This window comes from Camellia sinensis, chromosome 8, assembly GCF_055761805.1.
Source record: "Camellia sinensis isolate YWXY chromosome 8, ASM5576180v1, whole genome shotgun sequence".
NCBI classification, from domain to species: Eukaryota; Viridiplantae; Streptophyta; class Magnoliopsida; order Ericales; family Theaceae; genus Camellia; species Camellia sinensis.
Window position 1 is genome coordinate 11,030,588 of NC_138968.1, and position 22,714 is coordinate 11,053,301.

General features: G+C 34.6%; 2 protein-coding genes and 1 long non-coding RNA gene across 6 annotated transcripts; all 3 read right to left on the minus strand.

Moving 5' to 3' along the window:
* Positions 1-1,300: 1,300 nt before the first annotated feature.
* On the minus strand, positions 1,301-15,766 carry LOC145788663 (RNA-binding protein 2-like). Of its 4 annotated transcripts, none has more exons than XR_014337349.1 (7): positions 15,416-15,611; positions 10,651-10,772; positions 10,326-10,554; positions 10,174-10,235; positions 10,004-10,085; positions 1,962-2,241; positions 1,301-1,831 (listed from the first exon to the last, which is right to left on the minus strand). XR_014337349.1 is itself a non-coding variant. In XM_028243734.2 (7 exons), exons 1-6 carry the CDS (start codon positions 15,495-15,497, stop codon positions 6,275-6,277), a joined length of 681 nt encoding a protein of 226 aa, XP_028099535.2. In that variant the 5' UTR covers positions 15,498-15,766; the 3' UTR covers positions 5,806-6,136; positions 6,258-6,274. The 4 variants fall into 4 exon arrangements, 1 of the variants encoding a protein (XP_028099535.2); XR_014337350.1 differs by having other exon boundaries at positions 1,962-2,068; positions 15,416-15,609; XR_014337351.1 differs by having other exon boundaries at positions 1,962-2,246; positions 15,416-15,609.
* On the minus strand, positions 4,405-4,891 carry LOC145796814 (uncharacterized). The gene is made up of 2 exons (XR_014337352.1): positions 4,759-4,891; positions 4,405-4,638 (listed from the first exon to the last, which is right to left on the minus strand). It is a non-coding gene; the product is annotated as an uncharacterized LOC145796814 (long non-coding RNA).
* Positions 15,767-19,756: 3,990 nt separating the features above from the next.
* Positions 19,757-22,446, minus strand: LOC114299067 (pentatricopeptide repeat-containing protein At5g27110-like). The gene has a single exon (XM_082882031.1). The coding sequence runs from the start codon at positions 22,394-22,396 to the stop codon at positions 19,844-19,846; it is 2,553 nt and encodes an 850-aa protein (XP_082738157.1). The 5' UTR covers positions 22,397-22,446; the 3' UTR covers positions 19,757-19,843.
* Positions 22,447-22,714: the final 268 nt, after the last annotated feature.

Here is a 22,714-nt window from a genome sequence, read left to right on the forward strand (position 1 = left end):
AATAATTTAATAAGATAAACCAAGAAATTAGACATACTTAATGAATATTTTAATTAATTAAAATTAAAAAAAAAATTCAATTCACTTAGGTCAAGTTTGGGAAGACTAAATAAGTGCACTTTTTGACTTTTTATGAAATATGGGTTGGATTTGGATTGGGTTTGAAGTGATGTGTTAGAGAGGTGATGTGACTTAAATAAGATGATGTAACTTAAATAAGATAGTGACTTTTTGACTTTTTAGATTTTTTGGAGGACACCAAACTTGGCCTTAATCTTTTTAATATACTTAAAAAGTAAAAATTTTGTACAAAAAATTTAAAAAATCCTTTGAATATAACAAAATATGAAAATATATTGAAATTATATATATATATATATATATGTATATTTTGTGTTTTTTAATTAGAGGTATCTAAAAAAAAAAAAAAATTAAGACCGTGTGCCCTGCACACGGGCAGACACACGCTTGAGTCCTCATTCTATCTTATAGAGGCCGACGACGTGAAACCTCTTGTGCGAGTTCTTGAAGAGCAAGATGTCAATGCGTGTGAAACGTCTTTAGATGCACTCTCGACACTGATTGAAGGTGAACAATTGCAGAGGGTTAGTAAGGTGTTAGTTGAAGCCAATGACATAGTTCCGATGATAAAATTGTTGAGCTCGTTGACGCCAACGTCATAAGAGAAAGCTCTGAAGGCCGTAGACATGATGTTTCAATGGGTCTAATTGAAACAAAACAAATTATGGGATGTATCGGGACAACTGCCATTACTTGACATCATTCAGAGAGGAACTAGTAGTATGATATCTCTAGCTGCGAAGGCACTAGCTCATTTGAATGTCCTTCATGATCAGTTTTCTTTTTTCTGATCGAAATTGGCAAGGATTTTTCATTCCATTTATGCAAAAATTGGGCACTTTCATCTTCTCATAAATTGATTGAATTTATGCATGTATGTATGCATGAGACCCCTGGAGAGGATAAAAAAATCATTAAAAAAGGACTCAAAAAAGAGCAAGGTCTGATATATGCCCTTGGAGACCAGAAAGAACATTTAGAATGCAAATTATTGAGGAAGGGTCCGGAAAGCCCTCTGAAAATTTCATCAAAATATGTCCTCTATTTAGGCCTTGTTTGTCAAACTATACATTTTAGTCAAAAAATCACTATAAATTGTTACATCACTCTCTCTACTTTTCTGTACATTTTTTTGTAAAAAGTCAAAAAATTACTAAAATAACTTATTTTCAAACGAGGCCTATGTTTGAATCATGAATTTAAATAGAAATTTTGAAAATAAAAAGGAAAAAATGAAATATTTCATTCACATCTCACCAATTTTTTTCTTCTCTCTTTCCAAATCCCTATCAAAATCCATGGACCAAATACCATCTTTCAACCTTAGGATATGAATAACACCAGTCTGTCTGAGTGCAATTATTTTTTTTAAAAATAAAATTAAAATATTTACGAAAGACAATTTTCTAAACAGCCTGAAAAAATAACTGGACAGTTGATCAACTGATATTCCTTAGTCATTTTCTGAGAAGATGCCAATGGGTTACCGATCTGGACTGCCACTGCACCATTGAAGGGCCATGAATATCAACACCAACACGATGGCTGTTCCGGCATTAAGACCACCAGAAAGGACATGCCATGAACAGAGGCATCATAGAAAACATGGTCCACAGGGCCTGCCCACTCACTGTTAGGCTGGGCAGCAATGAGGTATCATGATGGTTGGTGATGGTTCCTATCAGCCACCACGCAGTTGACTCGTATACAATTACTGACACAAGTGTGAAATGTTTGCAGAAAGCACCACCTGAAATGCAATCAGTTTTAGCTTTCGGTATAAACATTGTTCTATTCTAGGTTGGAATCTTGGCATAAAAGTAAAAGAATTTCAAGAGAGAAAAAATTTGTCTAAAATGTCCAAAAATGGGTTTGTTTACCTTCCATTCCGTTGATATGCACTTGCTGAAAGTCAAATCAATCACCATATATATCCATGACAAAGAAGGTGCTCATACGTAGAGAAACCATATTTCCCATAAGCATTCTAGCCATTGTCATCAAGATGAGATTCAGAATCAACGATGTTCTACATATCACACACTGAACCATTTGACATGAAATGAGTGTCGCAAAAAAATTATTGGAAAATTATATTTGTTTTTTCCCCCATAAGCCACTGATGAAGGTTGAGGAATAACTGGGTCCTCATGTCGAGCTCTGCTCTGCAACAGTTACATACATGCCTTACAAACTTGGATAGTGAAAGTACGCAAAAACAATGAAATTGGAAAATAAATAATTGTCAAGACATGGATGCCTGAATAATGAGACTTGAACCAAATTACCCTTAATGTTGGAGACTCATAATTTAAAATTTATAATTCACCTTTAATGATATTGCATGAGAGTTAGGCCAGGTTAAAATTTGAGACAAATTAAAAGTTGACACATAACATGTCATGTCATTGTGGATAAATTTGGAGAAACTTTTTAGAAGTCTCAATCTTTCCGGGGTAAGGGTTAGTTACACCGAGACCCCCTCAACTTTCAGTGAATATCATTTTACCTCCCTCATTTATCAACGTACATCTTGACTTCCTCAACTAAAAAAAAATATCACTTTCAACTCTCTAAGCCACCTACAAAGGAAATGTATTTGTATAGTTTTCAAAATTGAGGTGTTCAATATGTACGGATTGATAAATTGATAAATAAGGGAGCAAAGGTAATATTCATTAATAGTTGAGGAGTCTTGATGTAATTAACCATATGTAGCTATAATCATTCATGATAATGAGCTAGTCTGATTTATGCAGCTACAAAAGACAAAAAAGCCACCATTGTACATCATCTATATATATAAACATGTTTTGGCCAAGACAAAAGGCAATTATATTATTATTTCAGAGAATTTCAAAATTTTCTCAAGTTCTGTCAACTTCAAAAACTGCTCGTTACTTACCCACCTATGGCTAGTAAACCAATAAGAAGATTATCAACAAGACAGAGAGAACATCTGAAACCAAACTGCTTAGGATAATTGCATTTGAAATCCTAGTACTGCTATGTTACTCCTAAGGATTGTGTATCCTATCCGATTTCATATACTATTTCACACAAACCCAAAAAAAAAAAACTTCTATTTAACATACTATTCCCTCTGTTTTTTTTGTCCACAAATTCCTTTCCAACCATTTAACTGGAGTTCAATCAAATACACTCTAGTCTCCCTGTTTGTTTGGCGGATGTTTTACAAATTAAATTGGACGAGTTTATAATTACAGTAAAACTGAGTGATGAGATTATTAGCATAGTAGTACTAGTTTGGAGATGTAAAATAAACTGTATTTATTCATACACTCGTGTAGTGGTATTAGTTAGTTGAGACTAAATCTATGAATTTACATAAAAGCTCTTATTAGATATAAGATAACTTTGTTGCGGTGGAATTGATTGATGAGATTCTTAGTATAGTAGTATTGGGATGGAGATGTAAAATAAATTTTATTTATTCATACACTCGTGTAGCGGTATAATGGTATTAGTAAGTTAATCTATGAACTTACATAAAAGCTCTCATCAGATATAAGGTGACTTTGATGATTTTATGAAGTAAGAGGCAAAACAGTTTTTCAACCACCAATCTATGAGATTGGATTAGTAATCACAACCCCCGATGAGAATGCTAGTCTTACCATTGGAGGGATTGCTAATCTCACACTAATTTTCCTCAAACAATCATGGGTCAACATAAGGTCCAAAGAATACTAATGTAATCCCCAAACAAACAAATGGGTACAAAGGATTAGATTGGAGAGAGAGAGAGACCTGGGAGTTCACGAATTCCCCCCATGACAAAAACATACCAAATAGTTTGATTGATTAGAAGTCACGAAATTTCAAAGCATTTTGTTCTCAATATGTAATGAGTTGGAGAGAAAAGCAACTGACACCTACATGTCTACATTTAAAGAAATATAAATGTTGTTTGGTCTGTGTTGATAAGCAATATATGAGACTCGAAATCTGAGACTGACTGGTATTATCAATTACTTAAATAAGATAGGCTCTCAATAGTGTTTCTTGGCAATCTAAGAACCAACCAGAGATCATATTTTTTCTTTTTAATTTGCACTTACTGGACAAAACAATGGTGACCCCAAATTCATTATTTTACATTCCTTGAGAAATATCGCAAAACTATTTGGAAAAAAAATGACCAACACATACACACACACACACACACATATATATATATATTATTTTCCAAGCAAATTTACTGTCTTCCTCTTTCTAACAGAAAACACAAAGCGGTATCGACAGCAACCCCTAAAAAGTTTTGATTGACAAATATGGAAAGGCAACGAAAACACAGCGCTGTCCAGTGACCGTTTTTATTTCTTTCTTTCTTTTTTTTCTTGTTCACCAGGCTGAACCACTATTGTTGTGTCACCCTAATATCTCCCAGGTTACAGCAAGTCCTCATAGTTCCAACGACAGAGGAAGCAACCTGCTTGCTGTGACAGGATGGCCTTTTTCTTTCACAATAGGAATTGGACAATCATCCCTACCCTCAATAGCTTATGAGTTGACATCCATCCAACCCTTGACCTACTGCAATGGCATTTTCAAGATGGGTCAGGCAGAGCGGATTGTAACGCGGATAATTTTAGCATACGGAAACAAGACCATGTTGCAGTCAAAACATGGGGACACCAAAAATTAAGTCCTCACAATGGTCTTTTTCAGAATAATGCCCTCATCGCGAAACTTTTCAATAGTTGATTGCAATCATTCTTCAGATCAATGTAGACTTCTACGAACATGCATACCTCCGTAAAGAAGCAACAACTGGATAAATCAAATTCACAAATCAAGCTGCTTTTCTTCATTCATCAACAGCAAAGATCCACTAGTTAGCACATCCAAATCCTCTAGCGCTAATATGACAGGTTTAAACGATCGATTAAAACTATAATGGGACAAGTACACATTTTAACCCTTTCGAGGTTAAAATAAGAACATTGAATGTTACAGCCCAAGTGGTTCAGGTCATAGGCAAAGCTTTCCCACATCTTTAACAAAGCCAATCACAGTTATTAGTTTCCTTCCATAATTTAAGAGCATTAAACACAACACTACTTGAGATTAGGACCTCTTACCATCGTAACGCTGCTTCAACTGAGCTAAACCCCTTGAGGTGCATCTGCATAGTCATGATTTTCACTCCCCAAAAAGAACTCATGGGGCACTTCATTTAAAAAAAGAAAAGAAAAAAAGTAACTATTCTCGAGACACAGAATTCCAGAACGATGACTCATGCTACGCCCACCATGTTGTTCATCCATCCACCTAATAAGAAGTCCTCAGTTCCAACAGCAATTAAGGTAATCGAATGCATCAGAATTGTTCGCTGTTTAATTCTCATGAAACCCATTACTGCTGTTTGCCAAGAGAACGGTGACTATATCCAATGCAAAGTAAATCTTGCAACAACTTTTTACGCCTTCATTTTGATAGATTGGAGATGAAAACAAAAGGGAAAAATACTTAAAAAAACCAAAATGTTTGAATTTTGCACAGCAAAAACAAAACATTTGAAGGTGGGAACCTTGACCACTAACCAAATATTTTTGTTGCATAGAAAATCAAAATTAAATAAAGGTCAAAAAGGGACAGTTTTTTGTGTAGAACTATAAATAAATAAATAAAAATAAATCTTTGGAAACAAGCAAGACAAATAAGAAGTAAAATGCTACAGTGCCTATCTCACAGCCACCATTGTTCATTACTAATTATATATATATAAATCCAAATATGAAATCCTGATCAAAGTACATAAAAAAGACATAAGCAATCTTTTGTTGCGACTCTAAATATAAAATATAAAAAATACCAGAATCTACTGAAACTGTATTCAACAGAAATTAAAAAAAAAATAAAAAAGATAAGATGCCTTATAACTTGAGCAACCGACCCTCAATAATTAAAATCCCACTCGGTACAAGCTTGTCCTAACGAATGCGCCAACTCAGGGAAATGCAAATTCTTGAAACTCCAAAGCCATTGATTAATCTCTCGCTATCACAAAACTCGCAGACTCAAGTGGGTCCTACACAAATGCCGGGTTTCACAATTTAGTGTGATTTGTCATTCCAAAATATACTTCCTTTAATAGAACCTGATGGCCATTATAGCAAAGAGTCGAACGCATGGGGGATAGGATTTGTCACCTGTACAACCGCATAATTCAACGCTTGCCACGATGCCCGCCACCTGACCTTGCACCAGGGTAGCGAGCAAACTGCAGCTGTAAACTGACCGAGTCACGGTCATGCTCATCGAATTTATAACCTGCAAAATTGAGTTTGACTATTTCACGCCATGCAACTAACCACGCAATTGAACCACGATTATGGACATCATCATATAGAGGACAATTAGACGTACAAGTATCACTTCAAACCAAATACAAAAACTCACTCGCATGAAACGTTCATCATCACTTCCCAGTACTCTAAGGTCATGTTTGCTTAGATGAACTGGATTGTGTATCCTATCTCATGTTTAGATTGGCTCAGCATTTTGAAAAGGAATTGACAAAATCTTATCAATTTTGAAATTTAATTAGTCTAAACCTCTACTTAGTCCTCCATTTTGTATCTCACCCCTCTTGGGATTCAATAGTCACACATATGGGGGTTACTATGTCCGGAAGGACTCTTAAGCCAGACCCCAATTTTCTTAGCCATACATTGGATCGAATTATACATTTTGTTGGATTATTAATCCAATCCAAAGTCCATGTCCGCCCAAACAAACATGGAATAAGGTTGCAATTGCAGGTCCACCACTTATTATCCTGTTAGGCACAAGGATATGGCCGTACGAGCAAAAGGAAAAAAAGACGATGGTGGTGGGTAAGTACAGCCAGGATTTTTGTTGTCAGAGTTCAATGGATAAAAACCACATGCAGTAAGGTAGAGTGTTCTTGGCAGGGACAATAGGGCAAGGTGTCGCTAACCATATGATTTATTAACAGCATTGTTGTTTTATTAGACACAAAACAGCACCGCAGGTCTGACAAGTGATCTGAGAAGCCTCCTTCAGCAATCCAGGCCTATACCACGTGCACAGACAAGGCACGCATTATCCTAGCTCTCAGCATTGAGTTTTTCACATCAACTAGAACGATTAGGGCCACCAATATTAGATTGAAGAGTTTTGGGAGTTCTTCATAATTTGGATTTTTTATTTGGGAAGATATCATAAGCTTTGGGACTTTCAACATGTGAAAATCTACTGTTCTTTATTCTTAACAGCACTGGATGAAAAAAATTATACTGTCCCAGTAAATTTATTTGCTTTCTATTTTAGTTCATTATATTGTTAAAACTGATTAGAAAATATGATTATTAACCAATTTGATTTTAATAAAAGAAATGAGGTAATGTGCTGCAGAAAACAAAAACAATAATCAAGGAGCTGACTGATTTTCTTTTTCAGCTCAAATAAGTCATGCCCAAAAGGAACTTTGAGATCCCTAGGAGCTGATTAATATGGTTCTCGATTTTGCATGGATTTCTCTCTAGGTATTATGACCTTAGCACAACATCAAACAAAAAAACAGCTTCTCAGCAAGCAGGTGAAAGGTTGCGCACATCTAACTCTCCCCATACTTCAAACTAGGGGTGAAAGAAAAGCAGGTCACACCGATTGGACTGCCCGAAACTGACCTAACCAATTGGTTTTGGTTGGTTTTTTATTACTCCTAATTTGCTCGGTTTTTTTATGAACAAAAACTCAATTTTCAATTATTTTTGGTTTCCAAAAGTTGGAACTAATATCGATCAAGCCAAACACCCATATCCCTCTGTATATATGTTATAATTATAACTCCCTTTAGCACTTTCCGCGAAACCCACATTTTATACATAATAATCTTGCTTTCTAGTAAAAATAAACCCCTCGTCCCTCTTACTTCATCCATTCATTTCAGTCATATTCTCCAATGAAAACAAAACCCTCTTTATCTCTGTTCATCCATTACACCTCTCAAATCCCTTGCTTTTCTTTCATCGTCTGTCCACTTCAATTCTCTTCTCTCTTCTCTCTTCTCTCTCTGTACTATTTCTTCTTAATTTCTATCCGCCTGTTATTCTTTTCCCCACATTTTATTCATCACTTTTCTTTCTCTGCTCTTTCTTCTCATTTTTTTTCTCTATTTGCTATCATCTCTTTCCCCTGTTTCACGACTCCCTCCCCACTCTCCACTACCTTCTCTTTTCACTCTATCCCCCTTATGCTACAGACCATCACAAGCCAATGAGTGTATAATCTGAGCATATGTTTTGAAGCCTAAGTTGTTGCTTCCACAGTGGTCGACTGGATTGTGGGGAATCCGTGGCTTCTAGTGTCGCCAAGCATGAAGAAACGAGCAAAAGAGATAACTCCACCAACATGCATTGAATTACTGGTTTCTATGGCAAGATCCAACAGAAGATCTATCACCTCAATGATTCTGCACTCGGAAAATCTTTCATAACTATTTGGATTTTTCTTTTAGAGATCTGGAAAAGTAAGTTGTACGCCTCATTTTCATATTTTCATTTGTGGTTGGTTTTTCTCTATACATATGTGTATGTATATACGTATTGTGTGTTTGTACGTAGTTGTGGCTGGAAAATGAATTCTCTCTCTCTCTTATTCCGAATTTTCCAACTGATGGAACTGAACAAACAAAACCGTATTGGTACATATCAGTTCAGCTCGGTTGTTATTGGTATAGTCAGCGACGGTGCTTGTTTTAATAGAACTGATAGATCCAGTTCAGCATGAATGTTTTGTTATACCACCACCAGCCCGATCTGGGTCAGTGAGAGTGTTTCGCTATAGACTAGACCGAATCACACTGCCTTCACCCCTACTCCACAATGGAGGGAGCCTTGTGCACTATGCTTCCCTTTTCTCTTTTTTTCTCTCTAGGTATTATGTATGCCATACATTGCATACTGGAATGTATAAAATCTAGCTATGAAGCATACACACATGACATGGACACGACACAATAAGACACATACATGTCAACACAACAAATTCCAAAAAAGTAGGACATCGACACAGTTCAAACATGGCACAAATATTATATTATCTAAAAATATATTACATAGTTATATATGTCCATAATATATGCAAAATTAGATAATTACTTTACATTAAGTAAATTTTGTATCTAATTCTCTTACATGAAATTTTAGACTATTGAACCAAAGTAGTTAAAAATCAGACAAATTATAGCAAACATATATAATTGTGACATTTCCCTCATCCTCCTTAGCCATTTGCTAATACATTTACATATAGTTTCCATTTTTCATTTAATTTTATGTGAAACTTCTATAGGATTATTCTTAATAATTATACATGTTTTAAGGGTATAAGATAATTATATCAAATTCTTGAACGTAGAAAATCATACATTAGCAAATTTCTAACCAGTGTTATTCTCATTTATTTTTTAACGATCACGTCTCAAAATGAGTTTCGGATGTGTCTAAAATTAAAATTTTAGTTTTAATTATGCACGTGGAAAAAATAGTACCGGACACGTGTTCTAGAGTGTTCAAGGAGTGTTGGCGCCTGACACAGAAATGTCACATTCTTAGAAGTATCCATGCTACTTAGAATTTCAAGCCACCACAGTTTAATTTTAACAATTATCTGTATGCATATAAAAAAATAAACACATCACCACCACAGTTCGGTGAAAGACAGTCATTCCCTATTCAGATCATTATAAAGAACATACAAGATCTCACTGGAAGTATGAACTGAACCATAAAAATGTAGCATGGGATGCATCAAATGTAGCAAAAGAAGCGATATACTAAAGAGTTCAAAATTTGCAACAGGAAGTGACACTGCAACAGATATTGCCAAAACTACTTATATGTGAAAGGGATGTGCAAGTAAAGCTTACCTTGCAAAGCATCCATAGCGGTGGCAGCATGGGCTGGACTCACAAAATCAACAAAACAAAGTACCAGTGGATCATCCCCAGACTGCAAGAACCACAGAAAGAGAATTTATTGATCAGCACAAAAGTTTTTAAAAAAATGATTATGAAAGAGATTAAAAAGGAAAACTTACACGTCTTGGTTCCTTGGTCACCAATCTCACTTCTTTGTATCCTACGAAAGGGCGAAAGATATCTACAACCCAAGTTAAGGAACAAAGGTACAAGCTAAAAATGTAAAGCAAAGCAATAAAATAAGAAAAAATTAAAATTTACGAAAGGATACGAGAAGCTTCCCTACGTGTACAGTTGGCAGGCAAACCTTCCACAAACAGAGTACTGCTAGCATCAGGAGGAAGTGGCCTGCCACCTCCCAATCCCATAGAATGGCCTTTTGTGGTCACCACTGGGTTTGATCCCCCAATTCCAATCATTCGTGGGTCATCAATAGGGTGACCACTTAGTCCACCACTCAAAGGTCTAGCAGAACCTCCCCCACCATACAATGAAATTTGCTGAGATATTACACCTAGTATTAGATCTACATATACAATTACATAAAAAGTCACAATATTGGCACCCAATTTAAAATATAAATAAATAATATATACCGCACTGCGCGTGTAACGATCATAGGATGCTCCAACGGAGTCGGAATCTCCAATAAAACGGTTTGCTGCTCCTTCATCATCACGACCAAAATAGCTAGGCAAATCACGACCACTGGAAACATCTACAATTTTAAGCAACAAAATTTCAAAAATTATATGGGAAGGAGGGTGGTGCCCTAAGCAACACAGACACTGGCACAGCACGACATTGGCACGACATTGACACGATATGGACACGTCGACATGTTAATTTTGAAAAGATGCAGGATACAATATGTTTAGGACACGTTAAAATTTAATATATTTAAAAGTTTATTATATCTCATATATGAAAAATTTATTCAAAAAAAATTTAAAAAAAAAAGTAATCACCTTGTTTGTTTTTGATTGATTTTTTAAAAATTGAATTTTTTGTTTTTTTTTTTTGTTTTTAATGAATTTTTTTAATATTTTAAGTACATTTCAAGATGTGCATAACTTAGATGCCCCTAAAAAATAAAATATTTGTGAAGAAATATTTTAAAATTCAATAAATACACAGAAATACAAAAATTTACCGAATTTTTGTATATTTTCTATATTTGATGAATTTTTGCTATAAATATTACACTTTTCAAGTGTATCTAGGTTAGTTGCATCTTAAAAATAAAAAATAAAAAAATTCTAAAAAAAGTAAAGGGCTTGTTTGGTTTGTTTTTCTGAAATTTTTTTGAGAAATTCTCTACAAACAAATTTTCAAGAGTAATCAAACTAAACAATTTTTTTCAAAAAAAATCTCAAAATTTTGTTTGGTTACCTATTTTCTAAAATCACTCTCTCTCTCTATACATCAAATCAATCACTTTTTTTTAAAACTCTCTCCCCAAAACAATTTTCCAAACCATTTCTGAAAAAAGGCAAACAAACAAGGTTTCGTACTTTTTATCTCAAAAACTACTCTACAAACACAAACCAAACACACCTAAAATTTTTCACCAAAACAAAAAACGAAAAAAAAAAAAAAAAACTCAAGGTGTGTTTGGTTTGCTTTTGAGAGAATAATTTTCAAAAAAAAAAAATTGAAGAGAGAGTTTAGAAATTTTTTTTGATTTGTTTGGTTGTATATTTTGAAAGTAGTTTTAGAGTTTTGGAGTTTGGGATGCTTTGATATTTGTTATAATTGAGTAGATGTGTGTCAGAGAAAAAGTGATTGAGAAGAAGAAAGAAGAGAGAAAAAGTGATTGATTGATGTATAAGAGAGAGAAAGTGATTTTGGAATTTTTTTGAGAAAAATCACAAACCAAACAAAATTTTGGAAATTTTTTTCAAAAACAATTCTCTTAAAAACAAACCAAACAAACCATCAGTTTCTAAAAAGGGGCCTAAATTTTGCGAAACAATACAAGGTGAATATTACACTAAACTTATTTAAAAAGTTACATATTTTTCATAATAGAAACATCAATATATCATCCACACAAGAATTACATTCTAAAGAATAAAAAAATTACAAAACATTATAATACACATGATGTATTCATCTTATAAATATTTCAAAACATATTTAAAGGGCATAAGTTGCGTTTTGAAAAATACAAACCATTGTAATAATGAAGTGATTCTTCACATAGGACATGTTCGGAGGATTCAAGAAGTGTCATCGAAGTGTCCGCAAAGTGTCGATAAAGTGTCCAATAACATAAATATGATTTTTTAATTAAGACACGTTAAAGAAGTGTCAGACACGCTTTTAGAAATATCTAAAGAGTGTCGGTGTCTAACACGGATGTCGGACACGACACACTTCCTCCCTAGAAGTGACCGTGCTTCTTCAGTGGTCCATGTAGTTGCGATTTGGGGAGGGGGTGTTTGAGGAAAGAAATAGAAAAAAGAAAAGAGCAACAAGATAGATAAATCAAAATCCTACAAAGCAAAGGATCACCATTAGAAACTGGGAGGCATTGCTAAATACTTTTCCTAATTGCACTAATTTTTAAAAAACAAATAAACACAAAAGTTTTCACAATTTAAGAATACCCAAATATATCTCATAGATATCACAAACAACGAAGTATTAAAAGCCAGGAACTACCATGTTACTCTTAATCGAGATGCTGAAATTGCTATTAAAAAAAGATGAATAAAGAGGGAAATATTCACCTTACCCCTTGTGGTATTACCCCAAAAAGCACTTTGCCTCCTTGTGTTTCAAAAATAGCGAAATACCCCCCTAAGTGCTTTTCACCTGAAGTGCTATGGTTACATTTTCACCCCTCCCACCACCACCTTCCCAACCTCTCCCACATCCCCCATCTCCCCCACAACCCCCAAGTACTAATAGCTAGGAACTACCATGTCACTCCTAATTGAGATGCTGAAATTGCTATAAAATAAAAAAAATAAAAAAGGGTAAATAAAGAGGGGAAAACACTTTACCCTTGTGGTATTACCCCAAAGCACTTAGCCTCCTTGTGTTTCAAAAATAACCAAATACCCCCCTATGTGGTTTTAACCTAATGTGCTACGGTTACATTTTTCATCCAAACTAACAAAACACATGATTTACTCGCCAAATTTGGTAGTGGGAAAGGAAAAAATTTAGTCAAATTCAAAGTTATAAAGCGAAAAAGACAACCCCCACCCTCATCCCCCCTCCATCTCCCCCACAACCCCCTCCATCCTTTCCAACCTCCCCTACCACCTTCGACCTCTTTCCTCGTCCCTCAACCTCCCTCCTCCCTGATCCAATGACGTTTTTGAAGTTCAAAGAGAGTTTCAAAAGCAACCTATTGTGATTGGAGGGACTGATAAGCTTCCAGCGTCGGTGTTTGCCAAGGAAACAAAGAAGAAGAAGGCACTTGAGATGAAGTAGAGCTTGTAAAGAAGTATATAATTATGGGAAGTTGGGGAAGAAGTTGAGGAGCTATAATCTAAATGTATAATTATGTAAACTAAATGTATAGACCTATAATTCATTTCGAGATCTATATCTATATCTATAGATCTGCAATTCACTAAATGGAAATGGTGATTAACATTGTGTATATATGTATTAGTATGTATATATGAAAATACATAAATATATAATTGGAAATGTAATTAAATTAAAAATCGTGTTAGAAAGTTACAAATTTGTGTAAAGAACTGTTATTTATTCCTAGATCTATATCTATATTCATAGATTTGTAATCTATGGAATAAAAATGGTGATTAACAGTGCCTATGTATGTATATGTATGTGTGTAAATATATATATGTACAATTGGAAATGTAATTAAATTAGAGATTATGTTGAAAGTTAGAAATTTATGTGAACAGAAGAGCTATAATTAATTCCCATATATATATATATATATATATATTCTGAATATGTAATTAATCCATAGAATGAAAATTGTGATTACCAAGTGTGTGTGCAATTGGAAATGTAATTAATTCCAGTTGCACGAAGTGGGGACGGAAGAGCGAGACCATATAGAAGTTTTTAAGGTTTGAAGCACCTATGGGAGCGTGCAGATAATTTATATATTTAATATAAGAATATAATCTAACAATTTTTTTATGAGTGGTTTATAAGGTGAGTGCAAATTTAGGAATGGGCAAGTTTTACGTATTCACAATTTGTGAGATTAGTATTCAAATTTATAATAGAAAAGATAGGCACACACCCAAAGAGAGAGTGATATGGTCGTACTGACTATCTCTATGGGCGTGTATTTGGGTGTGATTGTAGCAAAGTTGAATTTATAAATTTATAAATATAAGTGTTCAAAATACTCTCTCTATGGATGTGTTTGGAAGTGTAAATAAGTATGATTGTAGTAAAGTTGAATTTATAAATGTTGGTGTTCAAATAATGAAAAATTGGCTGATTAATATATATTACTATATATATACAAAGAAAAGAAAAGGAAAAAAAAAAACTAAGGGTATTCAATTACTGTTGGTTATGAGTGCCGCCACCTCAGCCCCCAATAAATCAGGACAAAGGACCATTACCACTAGTGAAGAAAAAAAAACTTGAAAGCATATAAGTAAAGTTCAATAAATGCGTTGGCTCATAAAGGTGAGAGAGATAAAAACGGCAACGTGCATGGATTCGGAACAAGGCATATATCTTGCTTGGCACCGGAATCAATGCATCACTTGCTGAAACGATACTTTCAAATGATGAGCTCAACCACGCTAAACTCACTTCTATATTTTGCAGGCAGATCTAGGACAACAAACCTACTAACCCCAAAAATCCTACGATTACTGACTCCGGATGACTTGATCATAAAAAATAACCAACCTATCCTAACAAATTTGAACCAGATATGTATGTGTGTATCTGTATATATAATATGGAGATAGGCATCAATCCAACAACATCTGAATCAAAATCTGAATATTTATACTGATTTGGATATAAATAAATGGAAAGCTCACTGCTCACCTTCGCTAGGTCAAACAGTTGAATCAAATCACAGTTATAAGTCGAACTATTTTCTTTCGTAATTCGCAACCTCAAACAAAGGATAATCAAAGATCGGAGACTTCTAACACATTTACATTTTTTTCTGGGCAAACAAACGGAGAATTAATCACATATCACCATAACATGACGAGGAAAAAAAAAAAAAAAATCAAAACATCTATCTCGCGAAGCCGAAACCCTAGCTCCTCCGCCAACGCAAACACACACACACACACACACACACACATAGATAGATAGATAGATAGACAGACAGACAGATAGACATATATATATAGAGAGAGAGAGAGAGAGAGATTGAGACAATACCGAAATCGGAGCGAGGGCGTTTCGAGAAGAGAGAAGGAAGAGTTGGCCTCCTGTCGTCTAACCTCCGGTAAGAATCCGCCATTTCCGAGAGAGAGAGAGAGAGTATGAACAGGTGGAGACAAGCTAGTTGCGATTCTTTGAGGCGGCAAGTAGCCCTTTCGCTAAGCAAGCAAAAGCAAAAGCAAAAGCAAAAGCAGACGACGCAAAAAGGTCGATCGGTGCCTTATAAGCATCATTATTGGGCGGGCCGAAAAGTGGAGACCATGACCGCTCATGGGCCCAGCATCATTTTTTGATGTTTTGGTTTGGGCCGGCTCATGGGTTAAAATTAGTGGTAAACATGGTCCTCTTTGGATCGATTTAGGATGAAATCAGAACTAATCTATTATCTATTAAACTAAACCATTAAAATCATGGATACGATTCGAACCAAATTATTTAAATACGGTTCAATTCAGTTTGGAATCGCGATTTTACATAATCTATTAACAAGAAAAATCGTATTAGATTTTAAAAAAAAATCAACCTATCATAAATTTTAAAAACAATAATAAAATGTCTTATCAAATAAATTACTCTCATACTATTCACTAGTTAAGCAAAAACATAATTTTAAGCAAATATTATTCAATATTAATCTAACATGATTTTTCGAAACATAAATTTTCAAAATATAACCGTGCACGTTGCTCCACCATTAACTTAAACAAACATAATATCTAGCAAATAAACATATATGGATTAGATTATATGGTTTGGTTCGATTCAAATCCAGAATCATGGACATAAATTCGAAACTAATCCACGGAGATAGGTTCTCTAATTTTTCAAACTAGGACCAAACCACGAATTAAAAAAATAAAACCAAATCCATCGAATGGGTCTAGAACGATTTGGTTTGCAGATTTTTCAATTTCCTTACTCATCCTTAATCAAAAATTTAGGTTCAAATTGCCTAATGAGCTTGGGCCACACGAGCTCTTTGGCACGGATAATAGACGGCTTGTTAACTGCCTCTCACGGGCCAACAATAGATAGACAAGATTTAAGTTTTATTTTTAGGTAAATTACAAATATATCCCATAAAGTTTGCTCAAAATAAGAATTACTTCATGCCATTTTGAAAATGATACCTTTAATTTTTTAATCACATAACAAATGAACTATTTTATTAAATCAATTAACAATTTATTATTGGGGTAATTACACCCTAGTTGATGTCAAGAAAAAAATACATACTCATGAAAAAAGTTTATAATTTTTCTTATTATAAAGGGTCTAAGTCCATAAATCCATTTTATAGACTTAAAAGGCCATAAATCCACACGGCTTTTGTTTTGGGTCCATAAAGACAACCACATACTCATCATTTGGGTCCATAAAAGACAACCACGTACTCATCATTCAAAATTAAAAAGCCATAGACCCACGCATTTATATTTGGAGTGCTGCTATTAGCACTTATCAAAATTTTTTGGACCCCCATTTCTTTAGATCCCAACCCTAAATCCTAAATTTTAATAATATTTTTTTGGACACCCCACTTATTACCAAATCTACCCATATTCACAATAAAATGCACACCCACCTGAACCCATTCCAATTCCCTCTCTTCTCTCTCTCTCTCCTCATCAGTGATGTCTCTTCTCACTCTTTTCTCTCACTCTCTCAAAACCCCTTTTGTTCATATGAGAAAGTGAAGATTTTTCTCTCTCTTTTCTCTATTTTTTTTCTCTCTCTCAAAACCCCTTCAAAACCCTATTTTTTTTCTCTCTTTTCTCTCTCTAACATTAACCGCATCTAAAAAGTGGTTCCTAAAAACACAATGCATTTACTTGTGGGGTTGGTGTTCTTCATCGATTAGGATTTCGACGACGTGGGTCTGTTTGGAATTTGCCATTGATTGGGAAATTTAGATGAGAAAGTGAAGATTGATGTGAATTGTAGGAATAGAAAACAATGTATATATATGGAAAACTAATCTCTATAATATTTCCATAATATTTTCAGAATAGAAAACTAATCTTCATATTTTCACAATGAAAAGCACACCCACCCAATTTGTTCACCACTGTGTAGCCGAAAAAATGTATTTTGTTCAGAACTGTTTTGTCGAACAATAATGATCCCGTCAGCACTGTATGTCCGAAAAAAATTTGTTAATCACTGTATAACTTGAATCCATTCTAATTCACAACTTAAAATAACATGAATTAAATCCATTTAAAATACATAACTTAAATACGTTCCAATTCACTCTTTTTCATTCTAAGTTAGTTTAACAAAGAAAATTACATAACTGACTATCTGCATTAATGTTCGGAACTTATGTATTGAACGAAAGGATTATGTTCAGTATTGTGTTACCGAACATAATTGTAACAGTCAGCAAACTAGTACCGAACAGCTCGAACGAAATAAGAACGACCGAGAATGTTAATACAAGACAGACAAACGACCGAGAATGTTGTCCTCGTCCTTCATTGCTCTACACCGTGAAATAAGTGATGAAGTATACGTTATACTTGAAGCAAAACTTTCAAGTTCAATAGCGTTGATGATGGTGATGAAGATGATACATTCAGGATTTAAGATGATTATGAAAAATAATAGATTTAGGGTTTATGTTAATTGGTTATAAAAAGTAATAGGTTTAGGGTTTACAAACATGGAATACGTATAGTTGGAGTTAGAGGTGAGGGTGGGGGTGTGGGTAAGTGTCTAATATTATAGAGTATTAGTTATTATTGATAGGTGGGTGTTCCATTTCATAATGTCTTTTAATGTAATTTTACTTTAGGGTATAATTGTAATAAAAAAAATTATAAAATGGGGGGTCCAAAGAATTTTGGCAGGTGCTAATAGCAGCACTCTTATATTTGTCCAAATTATGGGGCAAATTCAAAATTAATACTACGTACCATCTGTTCAAATTGACGTGTCTATCTGTCAAAATGATGGGATAAATTCAAAATTAATATTACGTACCACCTGTTCAAATTGACATGTCTATCTATCCAAATTATGAGACAGATAAGTTAAAATAATTTGGACAAATAAGCAAAAATACTAGGACATATATATTCAATTTGGATGGATAAGCAACAAAAACTAGGAAAGATAGGGGAAAAAAATCCTAAGATTGATACGAAAAAATATTAGTACAAAAAGATTAAAATAATTTGGATAGATAGATTAAAAATATTAAAATAATTTGGACAAGTAGATTAAAAGTACAAAAATATTGGCATATATAGGTTAAAATAATTTGAACAGATTAGTTAAAAATATTCGAACACATATGTTAAAATAATTTGGTTTGGACAGATTAATATAGTTAAGTTCAAATAATTTGGACAGGTATGTTAAAAATATGAGTAGTGATTGGTAGCTTGAATTTGAGCCATCCGAATTCAAAAAACGACGTCGTTTTTGAAATTTATTTTATTTATTTATTTATTTATTTTTTCAGAAGAAGAAAATCAGAGAAAAGAGGAGGAAGAAGGAGGAGGAGAAGAAGAAGAAGAACTGGAGGGGAAGGGGCCAACAAAATCGGGCTGGAGGCGGAGGCGACGGCGGCCGAAGGCGGGGCTGCGACGAGCTGCTGCTGCGAGATCGGAGCTGCTACGACGATCGGCTGGTCGATCTGCCATCGATCGGCGACGGCGGAGGCTCTCTCTCCATTCCCTCTTCTCTTTCTCTCTTTCGGGCTGTTCGGGAGGGGGGGATTTCGGGGGAAAAATCATTTCCCTAAAAATATTGAGAAAGATAGGTTAAAATAATATGGATAGATAGGCTAAAAAAACTGAACAAATATGTTAAAAAATATTGAGAAAGATAGGTTAAATAATTTGGATAGGTAGGTTAAAAAATTGAACAGATAAAGTTTTTTACTGATTTGTAATTATTTTCTCAAAAATCCACTTATGTGATATTTCCCCTTTATTATTTATAAGGAAACAGACACACTTCGATTCTAAATACTACCATATTTCAAGTTCATTCACTTCACAAATTTACAATTTTTATTTTTTCTTAATACACTTACCCCACCTACCATCTCTCCACCACCTATTTCGATCGCCACCGCATCCACCACAAAAATTGGAATGTAAAGAACAACAGATTATTAGAGTTAAGGCAATAAATGACAAATTTATTCCAGTTAAGTTCGTCAAATTAAAAAATTTGTATTAAAGTTGATATATTAGGGACTTATTTATTCATCAATAAAAAATATAGATGAAGAATCTTTTTTACTGCTTTAATGATAATATGGGAAGGAAAGACCTTCAATGGTAACAATACACGAAGATATATAGCCGGCTTTAGGAAAGAATGTTTCATAAATCTAGACCAGTAATATTGTATTTCTCATGTAAATTTGTACAAATATAACAGAGATCTTATGATAATGATGAATAGTTTTTACATACTTGTTCTAACTGCTGTTCTTATATGAACTGTCAAATGATCTAGAGTAGCATAAATCTCCTCTGTTCTCTGATGAGATGTGTCACACGCAACAAAAACATGAATTTGATTTCTATCTTCAATCCAACTACATCCTGGATTCTTCTGCATTTCTTTCTCCTTAATCAACTGTCTCGTTCTAGCTACATCGCTCCATCTCCCTACAGAAGCATATAAGTTTGCCAACATAACATAATTCCCCGTGTTTTGTGGTTCCAATTTTATGAGCTTCTCCGCTGCAATTTTTCCTAAACCAACATTACTGTGAATCACACAACCCCCGAGCAATGCACCCCAAATCACATTATCAGGGTCCATAGGCATTTCCTTCACAATGGTGTATGCTTCTTGAAGGTGTCCTGCACGGCTAAGAAGGTCTACCATACATGTGTAGTGTTTTAATGTCGGATTCATGTTATAATAGCCCATCAAGTTGAAGAATTCAAGTCCCCTCTCAACCGATCCTGCATGAACACATGAAGAAAGAACCAACAAGAAAGTTATGCTGTCTGGTTTGAAACCGTCTAGCAGCATTCTACAGAAGAGACCAATTCCTTCCACTCCATGTCCGTACATGGCATATGCAGAAAGCATGGCGTTTTGGCTAATCAAATTAGGGTTGTCAATCCTATTACAAGCCATCAATGCATGTTTTATGTTTCCACATTTTGCATACATATCCACAAGGGCTGCTCCGATGTGGACATCTGATTCAAACCCACTTCTGATTGCATGTGCGTGAACTTGCTTCCCTCGTTCAATTGTTGTCAATCTTGAACATGCAGGTAAAATTATTCCAACTGAATAAATGTCGGGTCTCAAATTTGAAGTCTGCATTTCAGAGAACAATCGCATTGCTGATTCATAGTGGCCATTTTCGACATGACCTGAAATAATTCCATTCCACGTGTATATGTTCGGATCAAATCCGTCTTCCTTCATATTTTCAAGAATATTTGGAATACTTTCAATCTGATTGCAACGGGCATAGCCTGAGATAAGTGCATTCCACGTGGGTATATCCTTTTCAGTTACTTCATTGAAAGTCATCTGAGCAGCCTTTACATCTTTACATTTGCAGTACATCTCGATCAACTCTCTACCAACAAAAGGATTCGAATGCAGGCCTCTAACAATAGCATGTGAATGTACCTCTTTCCCTAATCTTAAAGAACCGATTTCAGTACAAGCGGTTAGGACACTTCCTAAAGTAAAAGAATCAGCTTGAATCCCTTCTGTCATTAGCAATTCTTTATACAAACTCAAAGCCTCATTGAACATTAAGTTATCTACATAACCCGAAATCATTGAATTCCATGATATTATGTCTTTCCTGATCCCTTCCAGTTCCATTCGATTAAACAACTCCTCTGCCTTGGAAATTTCCCCATTCTCACAGTACCCAACAATCATTGTATTGAAAGAGACACCATTTTTCACTGAAAATTTTGAAAATATCTTGAAAGAACTTCCTATATCAGCACACCTCCTATAAACATCAAGTAATCCGTTGACAACAATAGGGTTAGACATAAATCCATGCCTTGTGATATAGCCATGGATTTCCTTCCCCAAGCTTAGCTTTTCTAATCTTGCACAAGCAGGTAGAACACTTGCTAGTGTTTGAGCATTCGGTTCAAAACCCGCAGCTTGCATTTTAGACAACATCTCAATCGCTTCGTCGTCATACCCATTTTTCGAGAATCCACCAATAACAGCACTCCAAGAAACAATATTTGAAGTTGATTTATCCAACATTTTTTCCAGAACCTCCAATGCCTCGTAAACCATGCCATTGGTAGCGCAAGCAGTAGCTAAAGAATTCCATGAAACACAATCCTTCTCCGGCATCATTTCTAGAACTTTCTTGGCAGCATCTAGACTTCCACATTTACCATACATATCTATCAGAGCATTCCCCACATATATATTACAAACAAACCCATTCTTTATCAAAAACCCATGTAATTGCCTACCCAATCCCACCCCACCAAGACCAATACATATTTTCAACACCACAGGAAACACAAAGAATTGTAATTCCAACCCAATATCCCCAAACAACAATTCTTGAAATACCAGAAGAGCTTTCTCAAAAAACCCATGACCCACATATAAATTGAGAATTGCCACCCATGAATATAAGTTTCTCATTGGCATTTCGTCGAACAAATGAGTTGCATCTTGAAAACAACCACATCTTCCATACATTTGAAGCAACTTTGTTTCCACAAACTCATGCCCATGAAAACCCATTTTGAGGGCATGTGCGTGAACTTGTTTTCCGAGAATAGGGTGATTGCAAGCTTCGAGAATCGAAGCATAAGTGGTTGAATTTACAGGGCCATCTAGAGAAGAGAGATGGGTTTGGCAATTGGTTGTTTGAGAATGAGATATGAGTTGTTTTTGTTTTACTGTTTGAAATGGGAGGCTAGTGGGCTTGGAATCATGGGAGGGTAATCGTGCAGGAAGAGGCGTTGGAGTGATAGGTTCTAAATGGAAGGCCATTTGGTCTTTGTGGACTGTGACAGTGGGGAACACAGATAGCTAATAGGGTGGGTTTGTGGTTGATTTTTTAATTAAAATTTTTTAAATTTTTGAATAAATGACAAACATTTCTCCTGAGATTTACTTAAATTATCAATTATTTTTTTATATACCTCTTAAAGTTTTTAATTTCATAACAAATAGGTATTTTTATTAATAAATCATCAAGTTAATTAACAGTTTTTAATGATATTAAAATTTTATTTCAATTAATAATTCAGATAATTTTATTATTGTATAGGAGAATAGTTAGAAATTTTATTTTTTTAGTTAATTTTG